The sequence below is a fragment of the Antechinus flavipes genome, chromosome 5 (genome assembly GCF_016432865.1).
Source record: "Antechinus flavipes isolate AdamAnt ecotype Samford, QLD, Australia chromosome 5, AdamAnt_v2, whole genome shotgun sequence".
Classification (NCBI taxonomy): Eukaryota; Metazoa; Chordata; class Mammalia; order Dasyuromorphia; family Dasyuridae; genus Antechinus; species Antechinus flavipes.
Genome location: NC_067402.1, coordinates 227,341,322 through 227,367,047, shown reverse-complemented (window position 1 = coordinate 227,367,047; position 25,726 = coordinate 227,341,322). Strand labels below are relative to the sequence as shown.

General features: G+C 32.9%; 1 protein-coding gene and 1 non-coding gene across 3 annotated transcripts in view; both read left to right on the top strand.

Moving 5' to 3' along the window:
- The window catches only part of LARP4 (La ribonucleoprotein 4), a 47,256-nt gene that overhangs the window by 13,563 nt on the left and 7,967 nt on the right, over positions 1-25,726 (top strand). Inside the window, exons 2-12 of one of the 2 annotated variants that reach the window (XM_051963636.1) lie at positions 8,701-8,848; positions 10,337-10,492; positions 13,251-13,326; positions 14,333-14,469; positions 15,300-15,403; positions 17,635-17,745; positions 18,260-18,313; positions 19,835-20,047; positions 20,302-20,405; positions 22,528-22,758; positions 24,936-24,969. In XM_051963636.1, the coding sequence (XP_051819596.1) occupies positions 8,701-8,848; positions 10,337-10,492; positions 13,251-13,326; positions 14,333-14,469; positions 15,300-15,403; positions 17,635-17,745; positions 18,260-18,313; positions 19,835-20,047; positions 20,302-20,405; positions 22,528-22,758; positions 24,936-24,969 (1,368 nt within the window). Of the gene's footprint in view, positions 1-8,700; positions 8,849-10,336; positions 10,493-13,250; positions 13,327-14,332; positions 14,470-15,299; positions 15,404-17,634; positions 17,746-18,259; positions 18,314-19,834; positions 20,048-20,301; positions 20,406-22,527; positions 22,759-24,920; positions 24,970-25,726 lie in introns of both variants that reach the window. The other variant, XM_051963635.1, reaches the window with a different exon arrangement.
- Positions 21,174-21,374, top strand: LOC127539521 (small nucleolar RNA SNORD97). Its single transcript, XR_007947954.1, has one exon. It is a non-coding gene; the product is annotated as a small nucleolar RNA SNORD97 (small nucleolar RNA).

The window sequence follows — 25,726 nt, the reverse complement described above, 5'->3', positions numbered from 1 at the left end:
CAATTAAAAATGGAACTTAATTTCCCAATGGTTATGCCTTCTTTCCTAACTACTTCGTATTAATTCTGTAGGCATGAAAAATCCCTTCTTGAGAAGAGAGACCATCTAAGACAAAGGAGAACCGATAGCAATAAAGCATGCTTTAACGTTCTTGAATATGGCCAATGTGGGAATAATAGAAGAAATTATATTCAGGAATGTCTTTTTTTTCCCTTGCTTCCTTGTAGGTTATTGTTTTGTTCTTAGCTAAGCACTTTTTACTTCATTCTTTTCCCCTTTTTATTTCCTCCCCTCTCCCCACCAAGCAGTCTACAGTTAAGCACAAGATAGATATTATATGTCTCTCTCTCTCTCTTCTCTCTCTCTCTCTCTCTCTCTCTCTCTGTGTGTGTGTGTGTGTGTGTGTGTGTGTGTGTTGTAATATACACACACATTCATAGACCTGCATACATAGATCCATATTCTGGCACATATGCATTTACCCACATATAAGTGTGCATCTAGAACAATAATAGTATGTAGATTTCTTTCTTGGTTGAATCTTTTAAGTTTGTTTTAAGATCAATGATTATTAGCCCTGATTTTCCCCAATATTATTATTGTTCTGATTGTTCTACTAGTATTTGTGTATCTTATTTCCTATCCTTGCTAACTCTACTTTAATTCTGCCCCTTAACTTGCCTTGCTCTACTTCCACCCATAAATCCTTCAAGGTCTCCCCCTACCCTCTCCCTTCTTTACCTCATTCCCATTAATCTACACACCTTGTCCTTCCATAAATCTACACATCCTTCTGTACTCCATTGTGTGTTGCCTATTTAACTCATTCCTAAGTGAATAGATTTCCTGAACCACAAGGCCTCCTTCCCACCTCTGTACCTTATTTGTATAACATAATTGCCATTTTTACCTTTTTATGTTTTCCTAGACAGTTTTGCTTTTTAGAGTCAAATGTACTCAACTCTGCCCCCATGGTTTAAAAAAAAAAATCTTATCGATGTTAAGTTTCTTGAAATTAATTTTTTATATTGGTTTTTATTGTGTGGAGCAAAAGACCACCAACTTAAATCAGAGACATCTCAAGGCGTTTTAATTTGGCAAATCTCTTGAGAATAGGGCACCTCCACACTCTCAGGATGGTCTTTAAGTGAAGAGAGGCAAAGTACAGAAAGCAAACAAAGATTATATACAAGTCTTGGGTAACATTCTCCTTTGGCTCGACCTTGTTTTGATTAGTGAGGATAAATGACCTCACATTCTAAGTCATAACTGAGGAAATACTTATAACCCAACCACATCTTTAGGCTTACAAAATTATCTTCCTTGGGAGTTTTAATGCCAAGGTGGCCGTAACTTAGCTTCACCCCATTCTCCTAAACCACCTGGTTTTTGGAGAGATTTCTAGAGCACTGTCTTCATCTTATGAGACAGCTTTTCACAATTCACTTCATTATGTTACTTTTTCTATTAAGTGAGGGTTTAACTAAAAGTCATGAAAATCTGCAAGTTCGTTGAATGTCTTTTTTATTATTCGATGTTAATAGATAATTTTGCTGGATATGATATATTTAACTATAGAACTAGGAATTCTTTTGATTGTTACTCTATATTATATATGATTCCTGGACCCTTCATCTTTTATTGTGGCTGCTAATAGCTCCAGCTCATTTGAATTTTGATTTTTTTTTTTTCTTATTTCTTGTAAATTTTTCTCTTTGAGCTAGAGGTTTTGGAATTTGGCAATAATAACCGTCTTTTCCACAGAAGATCTGAGATGATGATGGGTTGATGATGATGATGATTATTTCTACTTTCCCTTCATGTTTTATCATTCCAGGACAATTTTCTTGTATTATTTCTTGCATTGTTGTGTCAAGGTTCCCTTTTTGGCCACAGCTTTTAGGTAGTCCAATTATTGTATTTTCTAGATCTATTGCTTTTCTATAAGATGCTTCACATCTTATAGAAAAGAGTATAAAGCATCTTATAGTTTTTTATTCTTTATATTTTATTTGTTATTTCTTGGTCTCGGCTTCATTGGCTTCCCCTTGCCCAATTCTAATTTTCAGAGTTATTTTCATATTTAAGAGTGTCTCCTTTTCTAATTGCTTGATTTTTTTCATAATCTTGTTTTTCTTGTTGGGTATTTATTTTACCGTAGCATCTCTTATTTGATTTTTAAATTTTGTTTTGCATTGTATAAATTCTTTCCAGGTAAAGCGCCATTTAATGTTAATCTTTGGGGTAGAAGCAGCATTTTTTGTTTTCTGAGGCAATCAGGGTTAATTGACTTGCCCCAGAGTCACACAGCATCTGAGGTCTGATTTGAACTCAGGTCTTCCTGACTTCAGGGCTGGTGCTCTATCCACTGCGCTACCTACCTGCCTCAGCAGCTTTTTTAATTTCAGTGTTATCAAATGAATCCAGTTTTCCCTATTTTCACAGTAAGTTTCTATGATTGAGTTTTTCTTATTTGCTGCTTCATTTTTTTTTTTAATATGAGAAGTATTAGTGTATAAGCCTCTCGCTTCACTGTCCCCTCTGATCTGAAACCCCAAACCAAAAATCTCCCCTTTTTGCAAGAGCTGGCAGGTAGCAGAATCTGACCGATTGTTTCTGTACTCACTGGATGTGCTTGCTGCTTCTTTCCCTCCTCCAACGACTTCATCTCTGCAGTACAGGTGGGCCCAGTGTTCCTAATCAGCCCAAGTTCCCTTAGTTTTCCTTGACTCAGACTCCAGACTTCTTGTACTTAGGGATGTGAAACTCTCTGTGTCTCTAGTCCAGCCCAACTAGCTAGCTCCTAGATTAGATCTTCTTGGATTGTCTCCGGAGGACCCGTTCTGCCCCTGCTCTTCATGATTTTTCACTAGTCTTGGTTCACCCAGAGATGTGAACTGTTCTCTTTGTGGGGGAAATCTGGAGAGCTTGAAATTTACTGACCTGCTGTGCTATCTTCCCAGAATCTTCCTTGACTAAACATATTGCTAAAGTTTTTTTATGGAGGTTTTTTTGTTTAAGGAAAACATGTAAGAGGACATTGGAAGAACAGCAGGAGCAAGAGTTTGTCCCTCTTAAGTTTTAAAAAAAGAGAGAAGATAAAAGGTCAAAAGGACATCTTTGAGGTTATAGATTGAATTTATTACTTTAAAGTAAAAGTGAACTCTAAATAATAAAAGTTCTGGTTCATAGATAATCCACTCCTATTTCCAATGTTTTTAGAAATGCCCATTTTATATTTGCTCTTTGTTAAGTTTAGAACAAAAATAGTGTAACTTATGGAGGGAAAGAGCTTAATAGGAACTCAGGCTATATGGATTATGCATTACAGTAACAGCTTCATAGAAAATAAGAGTTCTATAATGAGAAACATTGATGTAATGCAGTGGTTCTTAATCATTTTGTTTTGTTGGTCTTTTTTTTTTTTTTTTTTTTTTTTTTTTTAAGGCTTTGATAATCCTTTGAAACTTGTGGACTCCGCAGAATAATTTTATTAAATGTATGAAATATATAGAATTACAAAAGGCACTTTATTTTCAAACAAAGATGTAATTATTTTCCTATGTGGCTTCACCAATCTTTATTTTTATCTTTCCAGACTCCTTGAAGATCCTTTAACACCTGATCTAGAGCTTCATAAATAAAATCTGAAGACCCTTCAAATTTTAACAAAATTTAGGTGGATCAATTTGGGAGTTTTCTGTAGAAAGAGACCTTTATAATGTACATCATTGAAAACATAGTGGCCTTTGTTTTAGCAGTTGAGTAAATTGAACTTCAAAGTTTCGTCACTGTGATTTAGTTGCAGAGTCTGGAGTAGAACCCAGGACTACTTGAAAGTGGTATAATGGAAAGAAAAACGGAATTTAGAAGAATGCCTTGTAGGTTGTTGGGATTATTGTTCTCTGAAGAAAAACATGAACAAAAATTTGCATAGATGACCAGGCTTGGAATGGTTTAAATTCAAGGAAGAAAAGTAACTTTACTAATGAAATCAAATGAATGAAAGAATGAAAAATTATTAAGAACTTAATGTATGCTTACTGTGCCAAGCACTTGGAATATAAATAGAAAAGATAATCCCTCTTCTCAGGAGTGGTTACATTTAAATTGTGAGCCAGCACATGGAAGGCTTCAGCTGCAAGTCAGGTGGAAAGTCCCATGGTATTTAGGGTGCAATGACTATGCAGATGGTAATGCATCTTTTAAAATAATATTTCTACTAATAAAATGTCCATTTCTGCTATAGACCAGTGCCAAATCCTTTAATGGCAAAGACTTTCTTAAATAGACATTCTGTAACACCTACAAAAGAATCTCCATAGAGGTTGATTTCCAGAATGATGTCTGTGAATACTGTATTGAAAATATTGCTAATTCCAAGGCTTTGGGGTTCAGAGTCCTCTGCCTTGATCCAGTTGTGAGAGAAGATAGCCTTCAAGATGATGATGGGAGTTGGATTTGCTTGGTGCATATCATCTCCTATAGTTCCTTCAGAGAATTCTGCTACTTTAGCAAAATTGTCTTGCATGCCCTATGTGTGGCAGTTGGTTGACAGTTGGTGGGAATAGCTAAATCCTGTTACAGCAGTTGTTTTCCCAGATTATGGCTGTGAAAAGCTAAGCTGGAAGTAAAACTGGGAGGTGCAGCCACGCTTAGGATTCTTGTGCCTATCTGCCTCTTGGTGGCAATTGATGGTGGTGAACAAGGTGGGCTCATTATTTACAATAATTTTTCTGTTGGTGATATCTAGGCTGGAAGGTTTGGGGAAAGGATTGGGATTCCTAAGATTCTTGGGTTTAATCACAATTGAGAAATGTTACATGTGGTGTATATGCAAGTACTTTGTGAGATGGTAGAAATTAGAATGGAATAAATGTTGAGGAAATTTTTTTAAAGTGGGGTAAGAGCTATGAAGTTAATCACTAGTATTCTTGAACTAGGTAAGGTTTTAGTATTCTAGAGAGGAGGAGAAGGAGGTATTTTTAAATGTATAGATGAAGTTATTCAGAACTTGGGAACTGAAAATATTAAATAGTTGTCAGCCATTAGAGGAAAGAAATATTCTTAACAGATAGTGACAAAATAACAATTCTTTGTGGCATAATTGCTATGTTAATATATAGGGATATCCTGTTGAGAATATGCCGAGATTTCAGCAAGGCATTTGATTAAAAATAGAAGGGTTTGTGGGGAATATTTATTATAGTGAAACAGAGTACCAATTTTTAAAAACTAACTGCAATTCTACCAATGATAAGGGTACATGAAACAGAAAATAGATGATTATATAGAAAATGGATTTCCCTTAATAAAGGTTTTTGTGTATTTTAAAACTGTGTCTATTTAAACACATAAAAGAAGCTTTGTTTTCGTTTTGTATCACTAACCAGTACTTGTGAATTCCCATAGTACTCCAATAGAAACTTGTAGCAAGTTAATATAGTCGAGCAAAGAAAATTGTATTAAATTGATTGAAAATATCTTCATCCTCTCACTTATCTGCCAAGAAGTAGAAAACATGTTTCATCATCAGTGTTCTGACATCATTATTAGTCAATGCATTGCGTTCCTAAGTCTCTCAGAATTCTTTTCCTTTGCATTACTGTAGACTTTGAAGAGTCTGGTTCTGCTTACTTTACTCTGCATCAGTTCACAAAGGTCTTCTCAGGTTTTTCTGAAACCATCCCTTTCATTATTTCTTGGAGTAGAATAGTATATAAGTAGTATATACTATTATATTTATAAAACTTATTTTTAGCCGTTTCCCTCACAAAAAACTTCTGTAAATCTTTGTATACATAAAGGTTATTTTCTTTGATCTTTTTGAGTTAAAAAAACTAGTAGTGGTATGTTAATTCAAAGGGTAACTATAAAGTGTTTATTACTGTGTAATAACCAGCATTCATGGATCTTCATCGTATAATAGCATTGCTTTATTCCTGATGTTACTGAAAAGTACTCAAGCATGTTTTTTGATGGTATTGTACCTTCTAACATAGAATTAAGTGCCTATTCTGTGTAAGACCTTTCATTAGGTACCAAGGATACAAAATGAAACAACTTAGTCCTTGTCTTCAAGTTGCTTTGAGCGATGTTTCTAAAATAAGGGATTATTCAATTAAATGTGAGGGCCACATAAAAATTTCTTGGGCAAAAAGGGATCATGAATGGGGAAAGTTTAAGAAGCCCTGACTTAGAACTGAATAGATTGGTTCTAAACATTACAGAAGCAAACATTTTACATTTTTAATATATGGGCAGGGGAGGAAAATCTTTAGTAGTTTACTATTATAAAAAGTAGAGAAAATTTGGATATCTACCCAGTGGTCTTTCAGTTGTATCCTGTAAACATGCATTGATTTATAAATGTGCCCCTAAAAGTGACTTGTATCTTAATCTGTTTTATGCACTTATTAGTCTTTTATTGATATTAACCTCATTAACATGGCTCCACTTATTTTGTACTGGCCCAAATCTATTTTGTTTTGTTTTGGGTTTTTTTTTGTTGTTAATATAATGCCTTGTAATCAGAAGTAAAATGTTATTTTGTATCCATATGCTGATGTTTCCTGTATAATCTCATGGCCCAGAAAAAATGCTACATTTTTGCCATCACTTTCTAAAGTTTAATTATAGTAATCTCATGCAAACTAATTGTAATGTCAGTAGAATTCTGTATTTTAGCAGATTGCATTTTACGTGTATTTATATTATTTTATGTCACATTTATTCTTACACTTCATTCTAACATTCTGGCATAAACTATAGAAAGGCTATGCAATAGTATTATCAGAAAGTAAATATTGTTAGGTTGCAAATTTTTAAATTTTCTTTTTCTTTCAATAATGTATTAGGGTAGAAAACAGAATAAATTACCTGGCTTAATAAAAGTATTTTTAATAAGCACTCTTCCATTTGTCTTACCCTGACCATTATAGAAGATAATCCCCTTCACTTGATATGGCTACTCAGAATATCCTTTTAATGTAGAGTAGGGAACAGTGTTCTTAGAATCTACTTGTAGAGGGAGGCTTATCATCCTTTCTTAAGTCAGTCCTAGAGTTGGCAAAGAGGTTCTGTTACATGTCAAGAATTCCTGTGAAAGTTGTTATAGATTGCTTTAATGTATTATTGAAAACAAGGTTTTAGGTCAGTTAATTCCATGTGGCATATTAAGTAAAAGATTTGTATTTGTATAGTATTACTTTTTTAAAATTAGACATACTATTTAGAAAAGTTGCTGACTTTAAAAGGTGTCTACTTTGATAAAGTTTGTAAAAATGCTTTCTTGAGTACTATGATTCTAAAATGGTAAGAACTAGCTGGTCTTTGATCATAAGTAACAGTAAGTTGCAAGGATAACTATGAACTACAATTAAAGTAACTTTTTTTGAACATATATTACAAAGATTCACATTGCTATGCTGTAGGTCCTTTTACTATCTTAAAAAGATTTTGATCTCCTTTATGATACAGACTCAGAGCCCAACTGTTTATGATAAATGTTCTAAAAACATTTATTTTCTAGTAGCACTCCCTTAATAGTTCCAAAAAAAATCCTGCATCACAAATGACCAGAACTGACAGCATGTAACATTCAGCATCCATAGTCCACCTACCTAAGGAAGCAAATGTGTTTCAGAAGTAATTGTTATCTATTTTTTAAGTATTTTTACATGCAATAACATCAGCATAAAACTTGGGGAAATGTTCATTTTAAGTGAGAATTAGTGATTAGTGTAAATAAGAGGTATGGAGGCCTTTTCTACTTCTCCCCATTAATCTGCCCTCATTCTCTTAAGGTATATCTAAGAAACGGCATCTTGGATACTGAAATTCCAATAGCCTTGTTTTAGCAGTGACTATTGTTTTTTATCAGACTTGTGATTTCACAAGTACAGGAAACTTCTGAGGACACTGAAAGGAAAAAGTCTCCGCTTGGTCTTGAATCCAGCTCTTCCTGTTTCTGATACCAGCTTTTCTTAGCCACTCTAATCTCTGAATTGTGAGAATAAAATTACTCAATACTTCTATAAGTAGATGTCCTTGTAACCTTAACTTTGCTTTTATCCATTCAGTCCTTAAGTTCAGCCCTTTCAATAAGACATGAAATAAAATATTATTTTGAAGAATTCCATATTACATTCTTGGTGTACCTTACAATATGGCCATTTTGGGAGGAAAATTTCTTCCAGTGATTAATATTTGAAGTTTTTGTAACTCAGAGCATAATTCAATTGCATTTAGTCTTTTCCTAACACTAAAGGTTGAATTAAACCAAGATTATCCTTGATAAATAGTAACCCAGCTTTTGCTTAAAAATTCCGGGACAAGAAACTCATTCCCAACCCCTCAGTCCCAGATAATCCATTATTTTTGAGCAGCTGAGAAACTTTTCTAATTTTTAAAAAGTAACACTATACTGCTGGTGGTGGGAGGGCAGTAGCAAGCAGAACATTGTCTTAGATTTTCTTTTTTTGGGAGGAACCTATGCATTACATCATTGTCTTGTTAGTAACATTATTTATGCCATTTCTACTATTTCTATATCTATATATCTATATCTATATATATGTTGTGCTATTTAATGCTATTAAACTATTTCTCCTGGATTATAAACTCAAAAGTAGCGACTGTTAAAAGCTTAACATTATGTTTTAGATGTTGGCTTAACATACCTATGTGTACTTTATTTAGCAGGTAACATCTAAAGGTGCTGGTTTAAATCCTAATGCCAAAGTGTGGCAGGAAGTACCCCAAGGAAGCACTGATGCTCCTTCATCTACTCATGGAACTGAAAGTTCTTGGCAAGAAACAGCAGCTACCGCAGGGCCTAATCCTGATGGTAAGTTCTAACCATTAAGAAAAATTTGTTATTTAACTCTTCCTAGTACATGAATAAATTTAGGGTTTCCTTTCATAAATTCAGAAGGAGCTGTTTGTGTACATGTTATTCATTTATACCATTCCCTCAAACTGTGTCTCTGTTCCTTTACACTCATGCTCCAAAATTTCCTCAATTGTCTTTTGTTTATTTGGCGATAAGGAGTTATTCTATGCCTCAACATTTGCTTCTGGGCCAAACCAAATTTATGACAATATACATTAAGCCTCAAAACATTGCATTTTTTTAATGTCAGGATTATTTACTAGGAAAATGAACTTATCTGAAGACTTGAATTGGACAAGTACCATCCAGACAGGAATATTTCACTGTCGTAGGTCTGAATTTGGTGAATTGAAAAATGGGAATTAAAACAGACAAGATGAAAGCACTTCTCAATGAAAAATTAGCAACAAAAACACAGCAGATCTAACAATATTGGGGATGATAGTCTAATGCAAAGAAAAAAACTATGATCTATGAGGGAGGGGGGTTAAAGACACCCACCTATAGGCCAGGGGAGGGGCAGAAAATTGCCTTTTCCCTATTTTCCTAGGCCTTGAAAAGATATTTTCATTCTGACTCTTGAAGGTCCTATTTACTATCTTATTCAATTAAAAATGAACATGGGAATAGAGGGAAACATCAAAGGAACTTTATTAATGCCAAGATAGGTAAATGATTGAGTATAATAGGAATGCTGCAAGGCTATCATCAATATTTATTCCATGGAGATAAAGAGCAGAAGTCCCAGAAAGAAATGGTGGGAGAGGCAGAGGCCAAGTGAAAACCTTGTGATTTTGCTAAGCCTCTACAAAAGAAGAGCATCATTTGTGTGTCTTTTATTCAACTATTAAACTGCTTTCTTAAATTATACAGGGCAGGGAATTATAGAAAACATACTCCAAGATAATATTTGTTTGATCTCATGTAGTGTTATCCTGTCGGAGAACAATTTATGAGCGTTTAAATTATAAGAGAACAAAAAACCTTCATAACCCAGATACATTAGAAATGTCACAGTCTAATTCATATTCTTATTATGTGCATATCTACAACAAGATGATAACAGTCCTACTATTCCCAAGCGGCTTTCATTTAATAACATTCAATTATGATAAACCTTCCCTATAGTTAGAACAGCTATGACTTCACTATAATTAAAGGTTGAACAGTTGTGGTTTATTTTTTAGGCCTTAAAGTAGAATTCCAAATGCATAAATAGCCTTGGTAGACTAAACTTGATGTTTATGTTTTTGGATGACAGGTTTGAATAAAAATGGACATATGTTCCTCATAAGTAGTTCCTTCCCCCTTAAATTATATTGGAAATTATCTTAATATATTTACCATATTTTTCCTTTATATTAAGATAGTTTTTTTTTTTTAACAAATAATTGGAAATCAGTTTTTTGCTTCATACTACATTGCCAGTCTTCTTGTATGCAGGTACTTTGGAGATTCCAGATGACAGCTCTAAAGAATATGATGTAATGTATTCATCTTGTGAAGCTTCACAAAGTAATGCAGGTGTTGAAGAAGTACCTACAGATGGAATGGTTTTGTCACCGGAAGATCTGAATTACCAAATTTATGATATATCTGGTAAATATTAAAGGCCACTGCCATTAATGGTCTAATTCGAACAAATTTCTGTAACTTTAAATACCTAGTGTCTGCTTCTCTTGATTGGATTTAATATCATAATCTTGATTCACATTTGTGAGCTCTGACTTGCTATTGAATTTTAAAATGGTTACACAGTATACGGTGACCAGGACTGATTTCTCCTCTCTCTTTCCCCAACCCCCTCCAATTAAGGAAATGAGAGATTTTCTGGTTTGGTTTGGTTTGGTTTTTTTAATGGACATATTACTCTATGTAAAGCTTTGTCCATTTATAAAAGGAGTAAATCTAGCATTAGGAGATTAACATTTTAATGAAGTGATGATATAAAAGCAATTAAAATGAAAAGCATAGATATTACAGCTTCGTAATCTTTCATAACAGAAAACTGTCTCAAACAGTTTCAGAACAGAGCTAGAAGAATTATTTGTGTTAACTTGAGCAAACCATTTAATCATTCTGGACTTGTTTGGGTCCTGTAGAAAGAGGAGGTTGGGATGATTACTGAGATCCCTTTCTAAAATGCTATGGCTTTTCTAGAGTTTTGAAAGGGAAAAATCTACTAATTATTAGAAGAACTTGGACCAATTGTCATACCTAAATATCTAAAGTTCTAAAGAAATTATTACTAATGAAGTATCTATAAACTGGTAGATTTTAATATTTATTCAAAATGAGTATATAATGTGATTATGGCTTCATTGTAGATGTAATTGGTCTTTATAAGCATAATCCTGCAAAACAGTATAAAATAGTTCTTTTTTTCAATAATTTCTACATTGACTTATTGTATTTTATGTAGCTCTATACTTGAAGAAAAATGCTTTCCTAATATTCCAGAGCTCAGGAATTTTTCCTTTTTACTGCTTTCTAAAAGAGAAAAGTTATTTTCTGTAGATAAATGAATATGAAAAGACATTTGTTGAACAGTTTTTTGCCAGATACCTGAAAAGAAAAAAAAAATAGACCTCTTTGAAGTTTACATAATAATGGTATTCATAATGTTTTAAGCTTTGCAAAGTGCTTTACAGATAGCTCATTTTATTCTCACAACAACTCTGAGATAGATATTCCCCTTACTCCCATTTTACAGAGGAGAAAATGGAGGCTGATTGACATGATCAAAGTCATTACATTTTTCTTATTCCCAGCTCAAAACTATCATTGATTGTTTTACTGACATTCACCCCCCCCTTACTTCCTCCCCCCATCAAACATCAAAACAAAGTCTTGTTTCTACTTTCACAATATTCTTTTTTTCCCTATACACAGTCTCTTCCCTGGTGAAGATCCCTGTCAATACTCTGGCTTCTGACCTCTCTTCTTTTTTTTAAAACAAAAAATTAAAATTTTTTACTGACAACCCATGCTTGGGTAATTTTTTACAATATTATCCCTTGTGCTCACTTCTGTTCCTACTTTTGCCCTCCCCCAGATGGCAAGCAGTCCTATGTTAAATATGTTAAATATGTCACAGTATATCCTAGGTACAATATATGTGTGCAGAACTAAACAGTTCTCTTGTTGCACGGGAAGAATTGGATTCAGAAGGTAAAAATAACCCAGGAAGAAAAACAAAAATGCAAACAGTTTACATTCATTTCCCAGCTTTTTCTTTCTTTAGGTATAGCTGCTTTGTCCTTCATTGATCAATTGAAACTGAATTAGATCTTCTCTTTGTCAAAGAAATCCACTTCCAATCAGAATACATCCTCATACAGTATCATTGTTGAAGTATATAATGATCTCCTGGTTCTGCGGAGCTCTTTTCTGAAGTTCTCTCTCCACTGTAGACTGTCCTCTGCTTACTCACCTGCACCATGACTTGTCTAGCACTCAGGTCAAACCATGTCACCCACCCCTATTAGTCATTAAAATCCATTACATTCTTATAAATCCTTTATAAATCTATTACATCCTTCCTCTCCTCCACTTCCTTGCTTTCTTTAAGACCTTTTACTGGACTCTTACTCCCTTCAAGTACTTTCCCTTCGCATGGGAAGGAAGAAGGAAAGTATTAACATTTTATGAGCAATTTTTTGTTGCATGTTTTTTATCTCATTAGAATGTGAGCCAGGCCTTGAGGGTTGTTTTTATCTCCAGAGTTTAGCATAGTACCTAGTAAATAGCAGTAACCACATAATTAAATGTTTGTTGACTTAGGGGAAAAAAAAACATTTGTCCTTCTAATACATACTATTAGAGTACTCAAGAGGTTTCTTAATTAAACACCTTGATTCCTTGGTAAATAACCATTTTCAGTTGGTCAGAATTCTACCATAAGCCAATTGGACCATGGGTATTATCTGCCCTGGGGCATTCCCCCCTTTTAATTATAAAATTATCATTAGTATTTTCATTACTATGATATGATGATAGGTATGCGAATCAATTGATAGGTAGTATATCAATTGATATATATATGTAAATCAATTCCCCTGCAACACCATTCACCATATTAAAACACCCCTCTGACTACCATGTATGTGCCATCTGCCTTTGTTAGCTAGCAGGCACCATTTAATCTTTATGTTTTCAGCACTTTGCGTGTAGTAAACGCTAAATACAAGTTTAGAAATTAATTTTCTTAGCATGTTTATTAAGTGAATGTCATTTCTTTGGGAAAATCTTATAGTTTCAATGCCAGTGAAGTATATGTGTTGCTAACTTTCTGACAGTTAATCAGTTCTAAATAACTTGACACTGATTTGTTTTTTTCTTTACTCTTCCTAAATAGGTGAAGGCAGTTGTACAGTTTCTGTTGAAGATTTAAAGGAATGTCTAAAGAAACAGTTAGAATTCTGTTTTTCAAGGTAATGTGATTGTCTTTGTAATTTTAAGAAAATTACTGAGTCAGTGGAAACAAGATGATAGAAACTGGAGGGGAAGATAGATACCTTTTAGAAGCTGATTCCCATTATGTTTATATGGAGCTTTAAGGCTAGGTGAGTTGTAAGTTCAATAGATTCACTTTAGGATGTCCTTAAAATGATTATTAAAAAGGAAAAGCCCCAAAATATTTATAGTGGCTCTTTTTAAGGTGGCAAAAACTAAAACTAAAGGCATATCTGTCCATCATTTGGAAGCACTATAATGGTATAGTATCATACTATACTGTATATTGTATATTATAGTATATGCTTGTATTAGAATACTATGAATTATAAGAGATTTTTTTTAAAAGATAGTTTTAGAAAATTTTAAAAATTTGGATGCAATGATGCAGAATAAAAACTGTCCAAAACCAATTGGAAAAAATGAACAGTTTTGAAAGACATGAGATTCTCAGATAACCCATGAATCCAAAGGACCAGTGAAAAGATGATGGACGAATTTTACAGAATTTTTGAAGCAAAAAATTTTTTTTTGCTTGACCATACAGATTGATACATGAATTTTGTTTTTCTTCAGTTGGAAAGTAGGGGGGCATGAATATGTGATTGAAATGGTAATTCTAAATAAAATAAGAGATTGCTTTTTACAGGAGGCAGAATAAGTTCAGAAATGAATGTGATAGCAAACAAAAAGGCATAAAAATAAGGTCGTTTTTAATAAGTTATTGCTGCTTTTATTTGTATGTAAAATTCTGCTTGGTTTCTACAATCAACACTCTTAATATAATTTTAATTTAAGGGAACCTATTTGATGTCCCAAATTAACTAACATATAAGAAGTTAGTAACTTTTAGCCTTATCTTTTCAGTATCTTCATTCTATAATTCAGTATGTTTCATAATTTTCTATTTCTTATAATAGTTTTATATTTTGTTTAAGAAAAATGGCCTTCCCAGTAATTGTAGCATTGCACTTCTTCTTTTAGAGAGAATCTATCTAAGGATCTTTATTTGATGTCTCAAATGGACAGTGACCAGTTTATCCCAATTTGGACAGTTGCCAACATGGAAGAAATCAAAAAGTTGACCACAGACTTGGATCTTATTCTTGAAGTATTGAGATGTATGTTATTCTTTTTAAATTGAATGACTTAAAGAAGTAACTGCTTCATTTCAAGAAAGATGGATAGCTTAAGACTCTTTAAGTTGCAGGGAAGAGAGTTTACTCATCTGAAAGTTCTCTTTTAGCAGTTAAATTAGCTGCATGATTATATTTGTCACATGCAGACTATAAAGAGTATATATTCCCCAATTAGTATTTAATTGTGTTCGTTTTAATAAATTTTCAGACTCTTGTAATGTAGACTATAAAGTATAAATCTCCATCTAGGGGAGTTTCTTTTGTTCCAATTCTTAATTGTGGGCAGGATTTTTATTATTATTTTATTTTTATTTCATTTATTTATTTATTTATTGCTGGGGCAATTGGGGTTTAGTGACTTGGCCAGGGTCACATAGCTAGGAAGTGTTAAGGATCTGAGACCTCCTTTGAACTCTGGTACTCCATCCACTATGCCATCTAGCTGCCCCAGCATGCTTTTTTAACATTCTTAAATGTGAGTTTCCTTGCAGGTTATTTTAGTCCAAAGTTATATAGAACACGTTGTTTAAATGAAAATGATCCATTAAAATGTTGTTGCTTTAGAAAAAGAAAATGATCTTTTCCATAATATTTACATGCTTTTATAATGTTTTTCCTAATATTTACATAAGAATAACAGACATTTTATCATTTAGTAGTCACTGAGAATTAAAATTTTGATCTTAAATAATGTTAACGTCATATATTCACCTATAAGTTTCTACAAATGATTATTTTGACTTCTGGTTAATGAAGTATTATAATACTATTTTCACTGATAGGTTTTTTAATTCTTTTTAATACATTTTTAGCCTCTCCTATGGTTCAAGTTGATGAGAAGGGAGAGAAAGTGAGACCAAATCATAAACGATGTATCATCATCCTTCGAGAAATCCCTGAAACTACACCAATAGAGGTAAGAAATTAAGAGCTAAGTAGATGGTGCAAATGCAAAATATGACAAATCAACTACCCTATGTGAATCTCTTTTCTCATTTCCCACATAAGCTATCCCAAATTTCTTGACCCAAACTTCTGTGTCCCTACTCTTCTTAGCTTAATAGCTTTGCTACTTAATTTACTTTAATCAATGCTATCCATAATGTTATCTGTTATCAAAATCCCATTAGCATCATTCCCACTGCTCCTTTACAACAGTCTTTGATAATAAGGTAGCCCTTTTTCTAGGATCATTTTTGCATTTTAATTCATCCCCTCTTCATTATATTGCCTCTTCTATCATTCCTTCTTAATCTTCCTTCTTTATTTCCTGGTCCTTTGTCTCCTCTCTCACATTGATCTCTCTTTTGCATTTGATATGGTTGTGATCACACTCGCCTTGTGTATTCTCTCTTCTGAGTTTTCAGGAAATTCCTCCCTCCTGGTTCTCATCTTGTCTCTCTAACCTCTCTTTTCTGGATCAATGATAATTACCAAATTCTCAGGTTGGCCATCTTTTTTCCCTAATTTTTCTCTATTGTAACACAGTGCCTTCAATAGGGGCTTATTAAGCCCTGGCTGACTATTAGGTTAGCAATTATTTTCTGGGGGGAAAAAAAAAAAACAAATTAAAAAAAAAAAAAAAAAACTCAACTTTCAGATCCAGCATTGGGTCTGGACACTTGGTAGTTGGTATGGGTCTGGGCAAGTCATTTAACCTTTAACAGCCTAACAACGTCTGCTGGAAAAGGAAACTATAAACCATCCCAATTATCTTTGCCAAAGAAAACTTCCACAGGATCACAAAGTGTCAGACTAAACAAAAAGAGACAACTTTGTTCCAGGTGGTAGTGCTAACTATTCTTATCTACATTAAAAATTAAAAGGTATAAATATGATTAGTTGAAGGAAGTTAGCTATTAATAACATAGGCAAAGTGGCCAGAGAATTAATTGTCAGGCTCTTCTGTATCCACATTAAATTAGAAATCATTTAAAACCAATCATCCTAAGATGCTTAGCTGTAAATATTTTAAGTGTTCTCAAACTTGCCATCTTTAAATACATGTATGCATTGGAAAAGGGTTATTCTAAATTTTTTTACAGTAAGAGTGATCCTTTCAACTGACATTTTAGTTGCCACTTTCCAGGCATTCTCTTTATTCGTTTGTTATTTTCTATTCATCTTTTCCCCATATTTTCTTGGTAAAGAAAGAGTGCATAAGATCTTTGTGCACAGAATCAGTTGTAGCCATTTCAAGTTCTGTGAGGGGCTTGGGAAAAAGGGCTAAGGTGGAATGAATAAGAGAACTAAAATAGTACTAAAACTATACAGTAGGCAACAGTAGCAGACTAGGTTTTTCTTTAGAGAAAACCAAGTGTCATGCACTATTGAGATTTTTGGGGACATTGTGGGAAATCTTGGTTACTTTTATTTAAGCTCATATATTTCTATAATATGTTTCTCTATTATAGTTTAAGCATAATAGCTTATATAATGAAAAATGCTTATTTTCTAAGTCTTCACTACTAGAAAGAATAATTCTAAAAATACTTGTAGTAGTTTTCACATGTCGGCTCTAAGTCACATAAGTAATTTAAATTTTTATTGCTGTTTTCCAATCATGACTGAATATTGCTCCCCAATATCTGGTAATCATCCTTTTTAAAGTTTAATGTTCCAGTTTGCCATAAATATTTTTCCCTATCTGAAAAAATGCCTAGGAAGATCCCTGGATTCAAAATTAGGACCAGCATCGAGGTCTATACTTTTTACTTCTTCGGGTTTTAGTTTCCTCAATGGTAAAAATTTTGAGGTGGAACTAGGTGATGTTTAAAATTTCCTTAAACTCTAGACTCTTTGAATCTGAAAGTTGTTTTGGTTTTTTAATTTATTTTTTCAGAAACTAACCCAATAGTTAGCAGGGCTTAATAAGCCCCTATCGAATGCATTGTGTTATAATAGAGAAAAATTAGGAAGAAAAAAACTAGTCTTCTTACAATTGCATTCATAATTCTTTTCTATCTTTATTTACAGTGTCTTGTAATATATGAATGCAGCTCAGAAGAACTGATTGTTAAATTTTCATCTTGAGCAATTACATCTCAAAGTATTAGATTCTCAGTTTATAATCTTAACTCTTCACATGTATTTGAATTTCTGTATATTCTTCAGAACTAATTGGGTTTTTCACTTCTTGTATTTAAGGAAGTTAAGGCACTCTTCAAAAATGAAAATTGTCCCAAAGTGATAAGTTGTGAGTTCGCTCACAATAGCAGCTGGTATGTTACATTCCAGTCTGACACGGATGCACAACAGGTAAAAAAAAATATTTTTTAGTAGTTATAATCTTTCTCCTTTTCTCTTTTGTTACAAAAAACTCATTGAAACTATTGAATATGCAAAATTAATAGCTTTTCTTAGAATTAGGGATTAAGTTTATTAAAAGTATAAATTGGGATGCCTGGTACTCATAATTCAGTATTTACCTTGAGTTTTGATTTTTATACATGGTAGTTTTGTTTTTATTAATTATCCTAATCAAAGGATTCATGAGTGGGCATTTGAAATCATTTTTTTAAATATACTTTCCCTAAGGAATCAATATAGTTATTTGTTTTAATCTTAGTATAAATGTTGAAACTTGAAAACATGACTGTATTATAGAATTATGCTGGTTTTTTCATATTTTCTGTTTTTATCTTAATCCTGTACGGGAGTGGGGGGAGAGAGCGGGTCAGAGATAGTTTGGTATCATTTTTCTTTTTTTCCTGGTTTCTTTAAATGTAATGCTAAGGATATTTTTTTTCCCCTAATGTGCTTTTTTTTGCAGGCTTTTAGATATTTGAGGGAAGAAGTTAAAACATTTCAGGGCAAGCCAATCATGGTAAGCAATTTTTTTCTTAAGAAGAGAATTAAAGGAAATATGTGGTCCTAGTTTTAAATGAGACTAGGTCTATAACAGAATGAATTTTTAGCTGCATCCAGAAAACCAAAATTCTAGTAAAGAATGGAAACAAAACTTAGAGCAGAAAATAAAAATCAAAAAACTTTCAAGTTATAAGCAATCTTGGAAATACTTAATTACCAAATTAGATGCATTTTGCAAATAAAAAACTTAGGACCAAAAGAAATAATGGCAAATGCCCAGAGTTATCTATTAAAATTTATTTGATAGCAGGAAAACTACTGCACTAGGAGTTATTAGATCCCAAGTTCTAATTTAACTATGCTTTACTGAATGACATTGAGGAAGTAACATTAACTTCCTAGGCCTGTGTTTCCACATCTCTTTCTTAGAATACCTTCTGGCTCTCTACACATTCCAAGTCTTTGGTGAAAAATCCACATATAACAATTATTCTCTTAACCATAGTGCCTGAGAACCATGGTATAGGAACTAGAAAGCCTCTGTCATTCACTTAAGTTTCCCAGGGGTTATGTTCCTTTGATTTTATAGTCCACTTAATTACTTAACAATAAGTTTTCTTTTACAAAAGAAATACAGCACAAACATTAAGCACTCCTACTCTAAAATATGGGTTTTCGATACAGATGTAAATCATCTGGTCTCTTTATATGTTTTTTTTTTTTTTTTCAAGTTGTGTTTCTAGTTCATTGATTTGTTCTCTTGATGAAAAATCTAGAAATATTGCATTTCTTCTTAAGAATTATCTTAGTTGCTCCTTTTGTATGTTGTCTCATTCTGAATGTTTATGAAAATTTGTTGCTTCTATGATTATTGTTGATTCACAATTTAATTTTTATTTCACTTCCTTGTGTTCTATATGTACTTATACCCACCTTCTTCCTCCAAGGGGTAATTCATTTTTATCTTCCTTAAACTTAGCACATGGTAGGTGTTTAATAAAGATTATTGATTGACACTATGCAAAATAATTTATGTACCTAATTTGAACCTTCAGAATCTTCTAAGGTATTTTCTACTACAGGTAGTGCCATTTTACAGATGAAAAAATTAGCTGAATGATTTCCTCATGTCTCTCGTTGGACCTTGTGGGGGGAAGAGCAGGAATTTCTTATCCTTCACTTCTTTTTCTCTTCTCTCTCTCAACCCTCAGTGTTTTCTAATTCAGTCTTAACTCAGAGCTAAAAACATGGTAAATTTATTGTTTTCTCTTTGAGTCCCATCAAATAACTTGAGTGTTAAAATTTTTCCTTACATTATAGTTAGATCATGGTAATAGCTGAAAGTTCTATTGGCAAATGTTTCTGGTTATTTCAACAAAGTTAGATTTGTTTTCTTGTCTTCCTTTTGTCATTATTTTAGTTCCAAAATTGGTTGTAAGCAGATTAGTCTATCGGAGCCTGATGAATAAGATCTTAAACAAATATAACAATATGCAAAAAGAAATGAAAAATGAAAAAAAAATTTTCTTTCTCTTAGGCAAGGATAAAAGCCATCAATACATTTTTTGCTAAAAATGGTTACCGCATAATGGATTCCACTGTATATACTCAGCCAGTTCAGACTCAAGCACAGTTTGCCTCTCCACTCTTTATGCAGCCTGTATATAGCCCTCATCAGCAGTACTCAATCTATAGTATTGTGCCTCAGCCCTGGTCTCCAAACCCTGCACCTTACTTTGAAACACCACTGGTAAGTAATTTCACCAAAAAAAAAAAAAAAATAGTTTTAAAGGATGATAAAAGAAGAAAATGCATTAAACCTTTTCTGAAGTATTTTGACTCTACTTTGGAACTTTACTGAAGGAACTGTTGTCTTTTAATTAAATAAGCAGTAAGATAGTAGAATTTTATTAACTGTATTGCTGGACGTTTGTTTAGTTTTTTTGAAAAATAAATAAAGATACTTGTTACTCTAGTGGGTTTACTATGTTAATTTCCTTCTAGGCTCCCTTTCCTAATGGTGGATTTGTGAATGGCTTTAATTCACCAGGATCTTATAAAACAAATGCTGCTGCTTTGAGTATAGGTCGACCATTCCATAGAAATCGGTAAGCATAATAAGTGAAAATCTCATAAGTTTTTTTAACAAATGATTTTAATCAGCTCAGAAATTTAAAGCCTGTGTTTTTATCATCAATATTAATTTTGGCCTAGAATCTTGATGTAGCAAAATTTTTGCATCTCATTTCATATTGTGCATGTGATAAATTTTTAAAGCATTAAACCTAATAATTCTTGCTCTGGGTTAGATATCTCACTTCTGCCAGGTAGTAGGGCAGAAATATTTTCTCATATCTTTAGGATCATGTTTGTTATTTGTAACTTTGCAATACTTGAGTGATCACATTATAGTGTATGAGAACTGTATTATGTATGTATGATATAATTTTACTTGAACCTCATAAAATAAAGAAAAGGATTTCTGTATGTTATTTCTTAAGTTGGTACATCTCCAGTATTACTTTTCAAGCTACCACCTAAAAAATAATTTCCAAGCAACATATTAACCAAGGAACTAGAAATGGGGTGGGGAAAATTACAGAATGGCACCTTCAGTCTTTCCTCCTTTTCTGATTTGCTAAATTATTATTGTTGGAAAGGAAATTGAGAATTTCTGTAATCTTGCACGCTAAGATTATGATTTAAAGTAAAATAATCATAAAAATTCTACTACGTGAAATAAAAAAATGAGGATTAGTTTGTGCTAAAAACTTCAATTTTTGAAGTGAGGTCACAACCATTGGTGTGAAAATTTTTGAAAGAAGCTTTTTTCCTCATTTGATTATCAAATTAGAGCCTGATTAATGGATTTGTAATGGCCCAGTGATGATCAAAAGATGCGCTTAGAGAGAACAGGACTAACATTTCAAAGTCCAGGCATTTCTGTGCTTTTACTTCTCCTATCCTTTTCTCTTTCCTTACTTCTTTCCTTCAATCTTTTTTCTTTAACTTTCCTGCCTAGACTGAAATTGTGTGTCCTTCTCAGTGACGGGTAAGATTATGAGATCTGAGGGCTATTAAAATTCTTTACTTTCTATGGCAAAATACAATGCATAAATTGCATCTGAATGAGAAAACAAGTAGCATAAAGGACAGTTATAATGACCTAAAGATACAAAGGATTTTATAAATCACTTATTTTGTCAAATAGTTAAAATTGACATTTATGTCAAAAAGTTGACATTTAGAACTTCAGTTTTTAAAATTCCTAAAATTATAGCATCTTGATAAGACTTGTTTCATAAGCCTTTCTGGTAGTCTGAGACAGGTAAAGACAAGGATTTTATACCACATTTCTACTCTATCTCTATTCTGGGGTTTTGGTAAATTTTTATAGTTCTCTTGTAAGTTTGCCATCTTTCTTGGCAATGTCTCTTTCAGTTAGACGAGGCCATCATCTGATGCTTTGGCAGACAAATTTTATGCTGGGTAATTTTAGTCAGATGGTCTGCTATATTTAAGTTATCTTTCTATGATTTTCCTGTGTTGTAGATATTTAAAGTTCCCTTTGCTCCTACTTAACCAGTCAGTACTTCTTGGAGAATTACAAGTAGAACAGTGACACTGGTAGTAATAAATGCTTACAAATTGTCTTTTAGCACTAAAATCATAAGAATATTAGAACTGAAAGAGCCCCTCACTTGTCAAATCCACTGATGAGCAAGCAGGCCATTACTTACCCCAAGATCTCAAACCTAAAAATAGCAGAGAACTAAAATTGAATCTGGCCCTCTGGTTCTGAGCCAAATGCCTTTTGCATTTGATTTCTCACAAATTCCAAGAGAATTGAGTTGGGGTAGAGGGTCAGAGCATTTAACCTTAATTAGAAGGCAGTTGCCTTCTAACTCTCACAACTGGCAAATTCCCCATTGTTGCTTAAATTTTGAAAATAAAATTTATTAATATATTAATTTAAAGCTAAAAGGGTCTTTAAAAAGACCAGCCACTTTATTTTAGAAATACTGACATTTCAGAACATTGTTATCATCTTAGAAAGCATATTGGATACTTTCTCCTTTTTTTGTTATGGTTTTGTTACATTTTCACAAGCTTATGCTTTTATTCATAAAGTTAATTTGTTTAAGATCAAACGGTTGAAACCTTTAAAGAATAGGTTTATATATGACTTATATGATTTCTCTTTCCACCTATAATTTTGTGTTTTTATAGCATGAAGCCTCATTTTAGGTCGTCTAGTACTTCAGAACACTCAGTGGAAGGACCGACTGTAGTTGGGTCAGTGTCATTGGGTGATGGACCATTGAACAGAACTAGCTCAAGGAACTTTCAGACTGAACGGCCTAACCACACACTATCTGGGAACCAAGAACAAGTGTCTCCAAAAGAGTCTCCTACATCACAGATGGAGCAGAATGGTGACTATAATGTTGGGAGAGGCAGGTAAGAATATAATTGCAAAAATCCTATTTGGAATATGGAAACTCTTGAGAAATTGGATAAGAAAACCTATCAGAAGAGTCAAAAAAGACACTCATGTCTTAACTCAAGGTACAGTCCAGTTCCCTGATCCTGAACAAAACACTAAACCTAACTAGCCAGTTGCTAGTTTGCCTTAAAAGTTTTCTGCATCAGAAGGTCACTACAGTTATGAGTCATAGAATCAAAGAAGTTGGATTATTAATTTTTAAGACCTCTTATTATATAGTATTATAGTTAAGCAAAACCAAATCAAGACATTGGTCTAACAGTGCCTCCTTTAATTATTCACATACATCCTAAAATAGGGAAATTATACTTGGGCAAATAACCAAACATGGAATTTATTTTAACTTTAGAAGTTGATTTTTTTTAGGGAGGGGGAGGGGGGAAGTCTGCTGTAGTATTTTCCTAAAATTTCTAACGCCATTCCTCTCATAAGAATTAGTCCTTCAGAAGCAGCTATACCCAAAGAAAGAACACTGGGAAATGAATATAAATTGCTTGCATTTTTGTTTTTCTTCCCGGGTTATTTATACCTTCTGAATCCAATTCTCCCTGTGCAACAAGAAAACTGTTTGGTTCTGCACACATATATTGTATCTAGGATATACTGTAACCTATTCAACATGTAAAGGATTGCTTGCCATCTGAGGGAGGGAGGGGAAAAATCAGAACAAAAGTGAGTGCAAGGGATAATGCTGTAAAAAAATTACCCTGGCATAGGTTCTGTCAATAAAAAGTTATTTAAAAAAAAAAAAATTAGTCCTTGATTTTTGATGACTGTGATAATTTGGTTTTTATTCTGAAATCATTTAGTGTACATTGTATAATCTAAATGTGATCTTTCATATTTACAGCCTTCTTTAGTTTGCAAAATACATTAGTTGAGCCTTTAGTACAGTAAGTTGCCCTAGTATATTAGGGTTTTGAAGTATAGTAGGGACCTTTTAATCTTGGGAATGAATGAGATAACCTTGGTATTAAATTTCATAGTCTTAAGGTTCCTATATAAATAAGTCAATATTTTTGACTTACATCCAAATCAGATTTTGTACTTCAGATTGGGTTTTACCTGTATTTGGTAAGTTGCTCTAGTTCGGTCCTTTTCCTGATAAGTGTCTTGAAATGTTTAGTTCTAATCAATATGTGTGGGATGACTTTTTTTTTTAATTTAAATTGTACTGGGGGTTAGAAGAGAGGCATAGTAATACAAGTCAAAAATTATGATAGCATCCCATAAAGTTGATTCAATATTAGATTCTTGTACAACAGTGGTATCAGATTAAAACACAAATGGATCCTTGCAGGCCACAATCTAATATCAAAAGTCAGAAATTAGCATCATGTCATGTTGTATTTTATTTAATTAAAAGTTTCCCAGATTTTATTTCATGATTTAGGGTATTTATGGATTGATACAGCCCATAGTCCGTATGTTTAACTTTCTGATGTCCTAGAGAAGTACTATATCTGGAATGCTAATGAACACATTTATTCGTTTTCGGGGTACCAAAAATTAGAATACTTAAGAAAGTATCCCAAAATGACCCAGAATAGATCATTCAGTATCTTAACATATGAAAATTAAAGAGAAAAGACTGAACACAGTATTTTGAAATTTTTTTGTGGCAGAGGGAGAAATAGTTGTTCTAGTTGGTTACAGTGAACAAAACTGGAACATTTGTTGGAAGTAAATTTTTATTTTCCTTCAATAGTCATATGTAGAATATTTGACTTGGAGTCATTTCAAAATTTGTTTATTCATCTATTTTCTTCTATGAAGCCTTTTAAGGGCAAAAGACCTCATTTTCAGATTCCTTTCCCATAATATTTAATACTTGTGGTGTTTTTTCTCTTGCTTCAAGTATATTTACATGAATAACTATAAACCAGGACATTAGACCTTAAAGGGATAATAGAGTGTCACTTGGGGTTGTTTTTTTTGTTTTGTTTTGTTCCGGTTTTTTTATTTTCCTCCTAAAGTTTTTTTCTAAAGTATTTTGTGATTTGGATATTCATCTTTCCCTCCTTTTCTTCTCTCCCCTTGCCCTCCTTCCTTTCTCATTTCTTCCATCTCTACCTCTTTCTTCCCTCCCCCTCCCTCTCCCTCTCTTCTTTAAAAGGAGAAACCTTTTCAGAGGCCGGAGACGTAAAGATGATGACCGAATTTCAGTAAGTGACCTTTCTCTATGGTGTGAAATATGTGGGAGTCAGATTGTATTATGGAATCTTTAAATATAAGTCCCAGAATAATACAATCTATTTAAAGATTCCATAATATCTACAGTAGAGAAGCAGTTCATCTCTGTAACTACTATTTAGAGAAACTGCATATTTTCATATCACCAATCTTGGGTGATTCTTGAAGGACCAGTATCTTCTTAATAGTCTACCTTTTAACAGTGAAAATAATTAATATAAATACACAACTACCCTAATTGAGTGCCTGGTTTTTTTAAGCTTAAATTTATTTTTTTAACTTAATTTTTCAGTTAAATGTAAAGTTAGCTTTCAGCACTCATTTTTGTAAGATTTCAAGTTCTCCTTCCTTCATTTCTTTTCTTTCCCTCCCCAAGACAATAAGCAGTCCCATAGGTATACATATATGATCATGTTAAACTTATTTCCACATGAGTCATGTTGTGAAATAAGAATCAAAACAAAAGTAAAGCTTAAATTAAGCTATATTCTAGTTTGTTTTGTTTTTTTAAATATTTCACTTTTGTTCTATCCAAAAAGAAAAAATATGAAAATAGATAGGAATTCTCAGCATATTTCAACATAATAGATATGGTAGTCATTATTTGTTGTCCAAATTATCTTTACTTATATTATTGACAAATGTGGCACAACCAGATAGGTTAAATTCTTACTTGCTCTGTGGATAGCTCCGTGGCTTGTTCATTTCATGTTGTTTTGTGCTTGAATG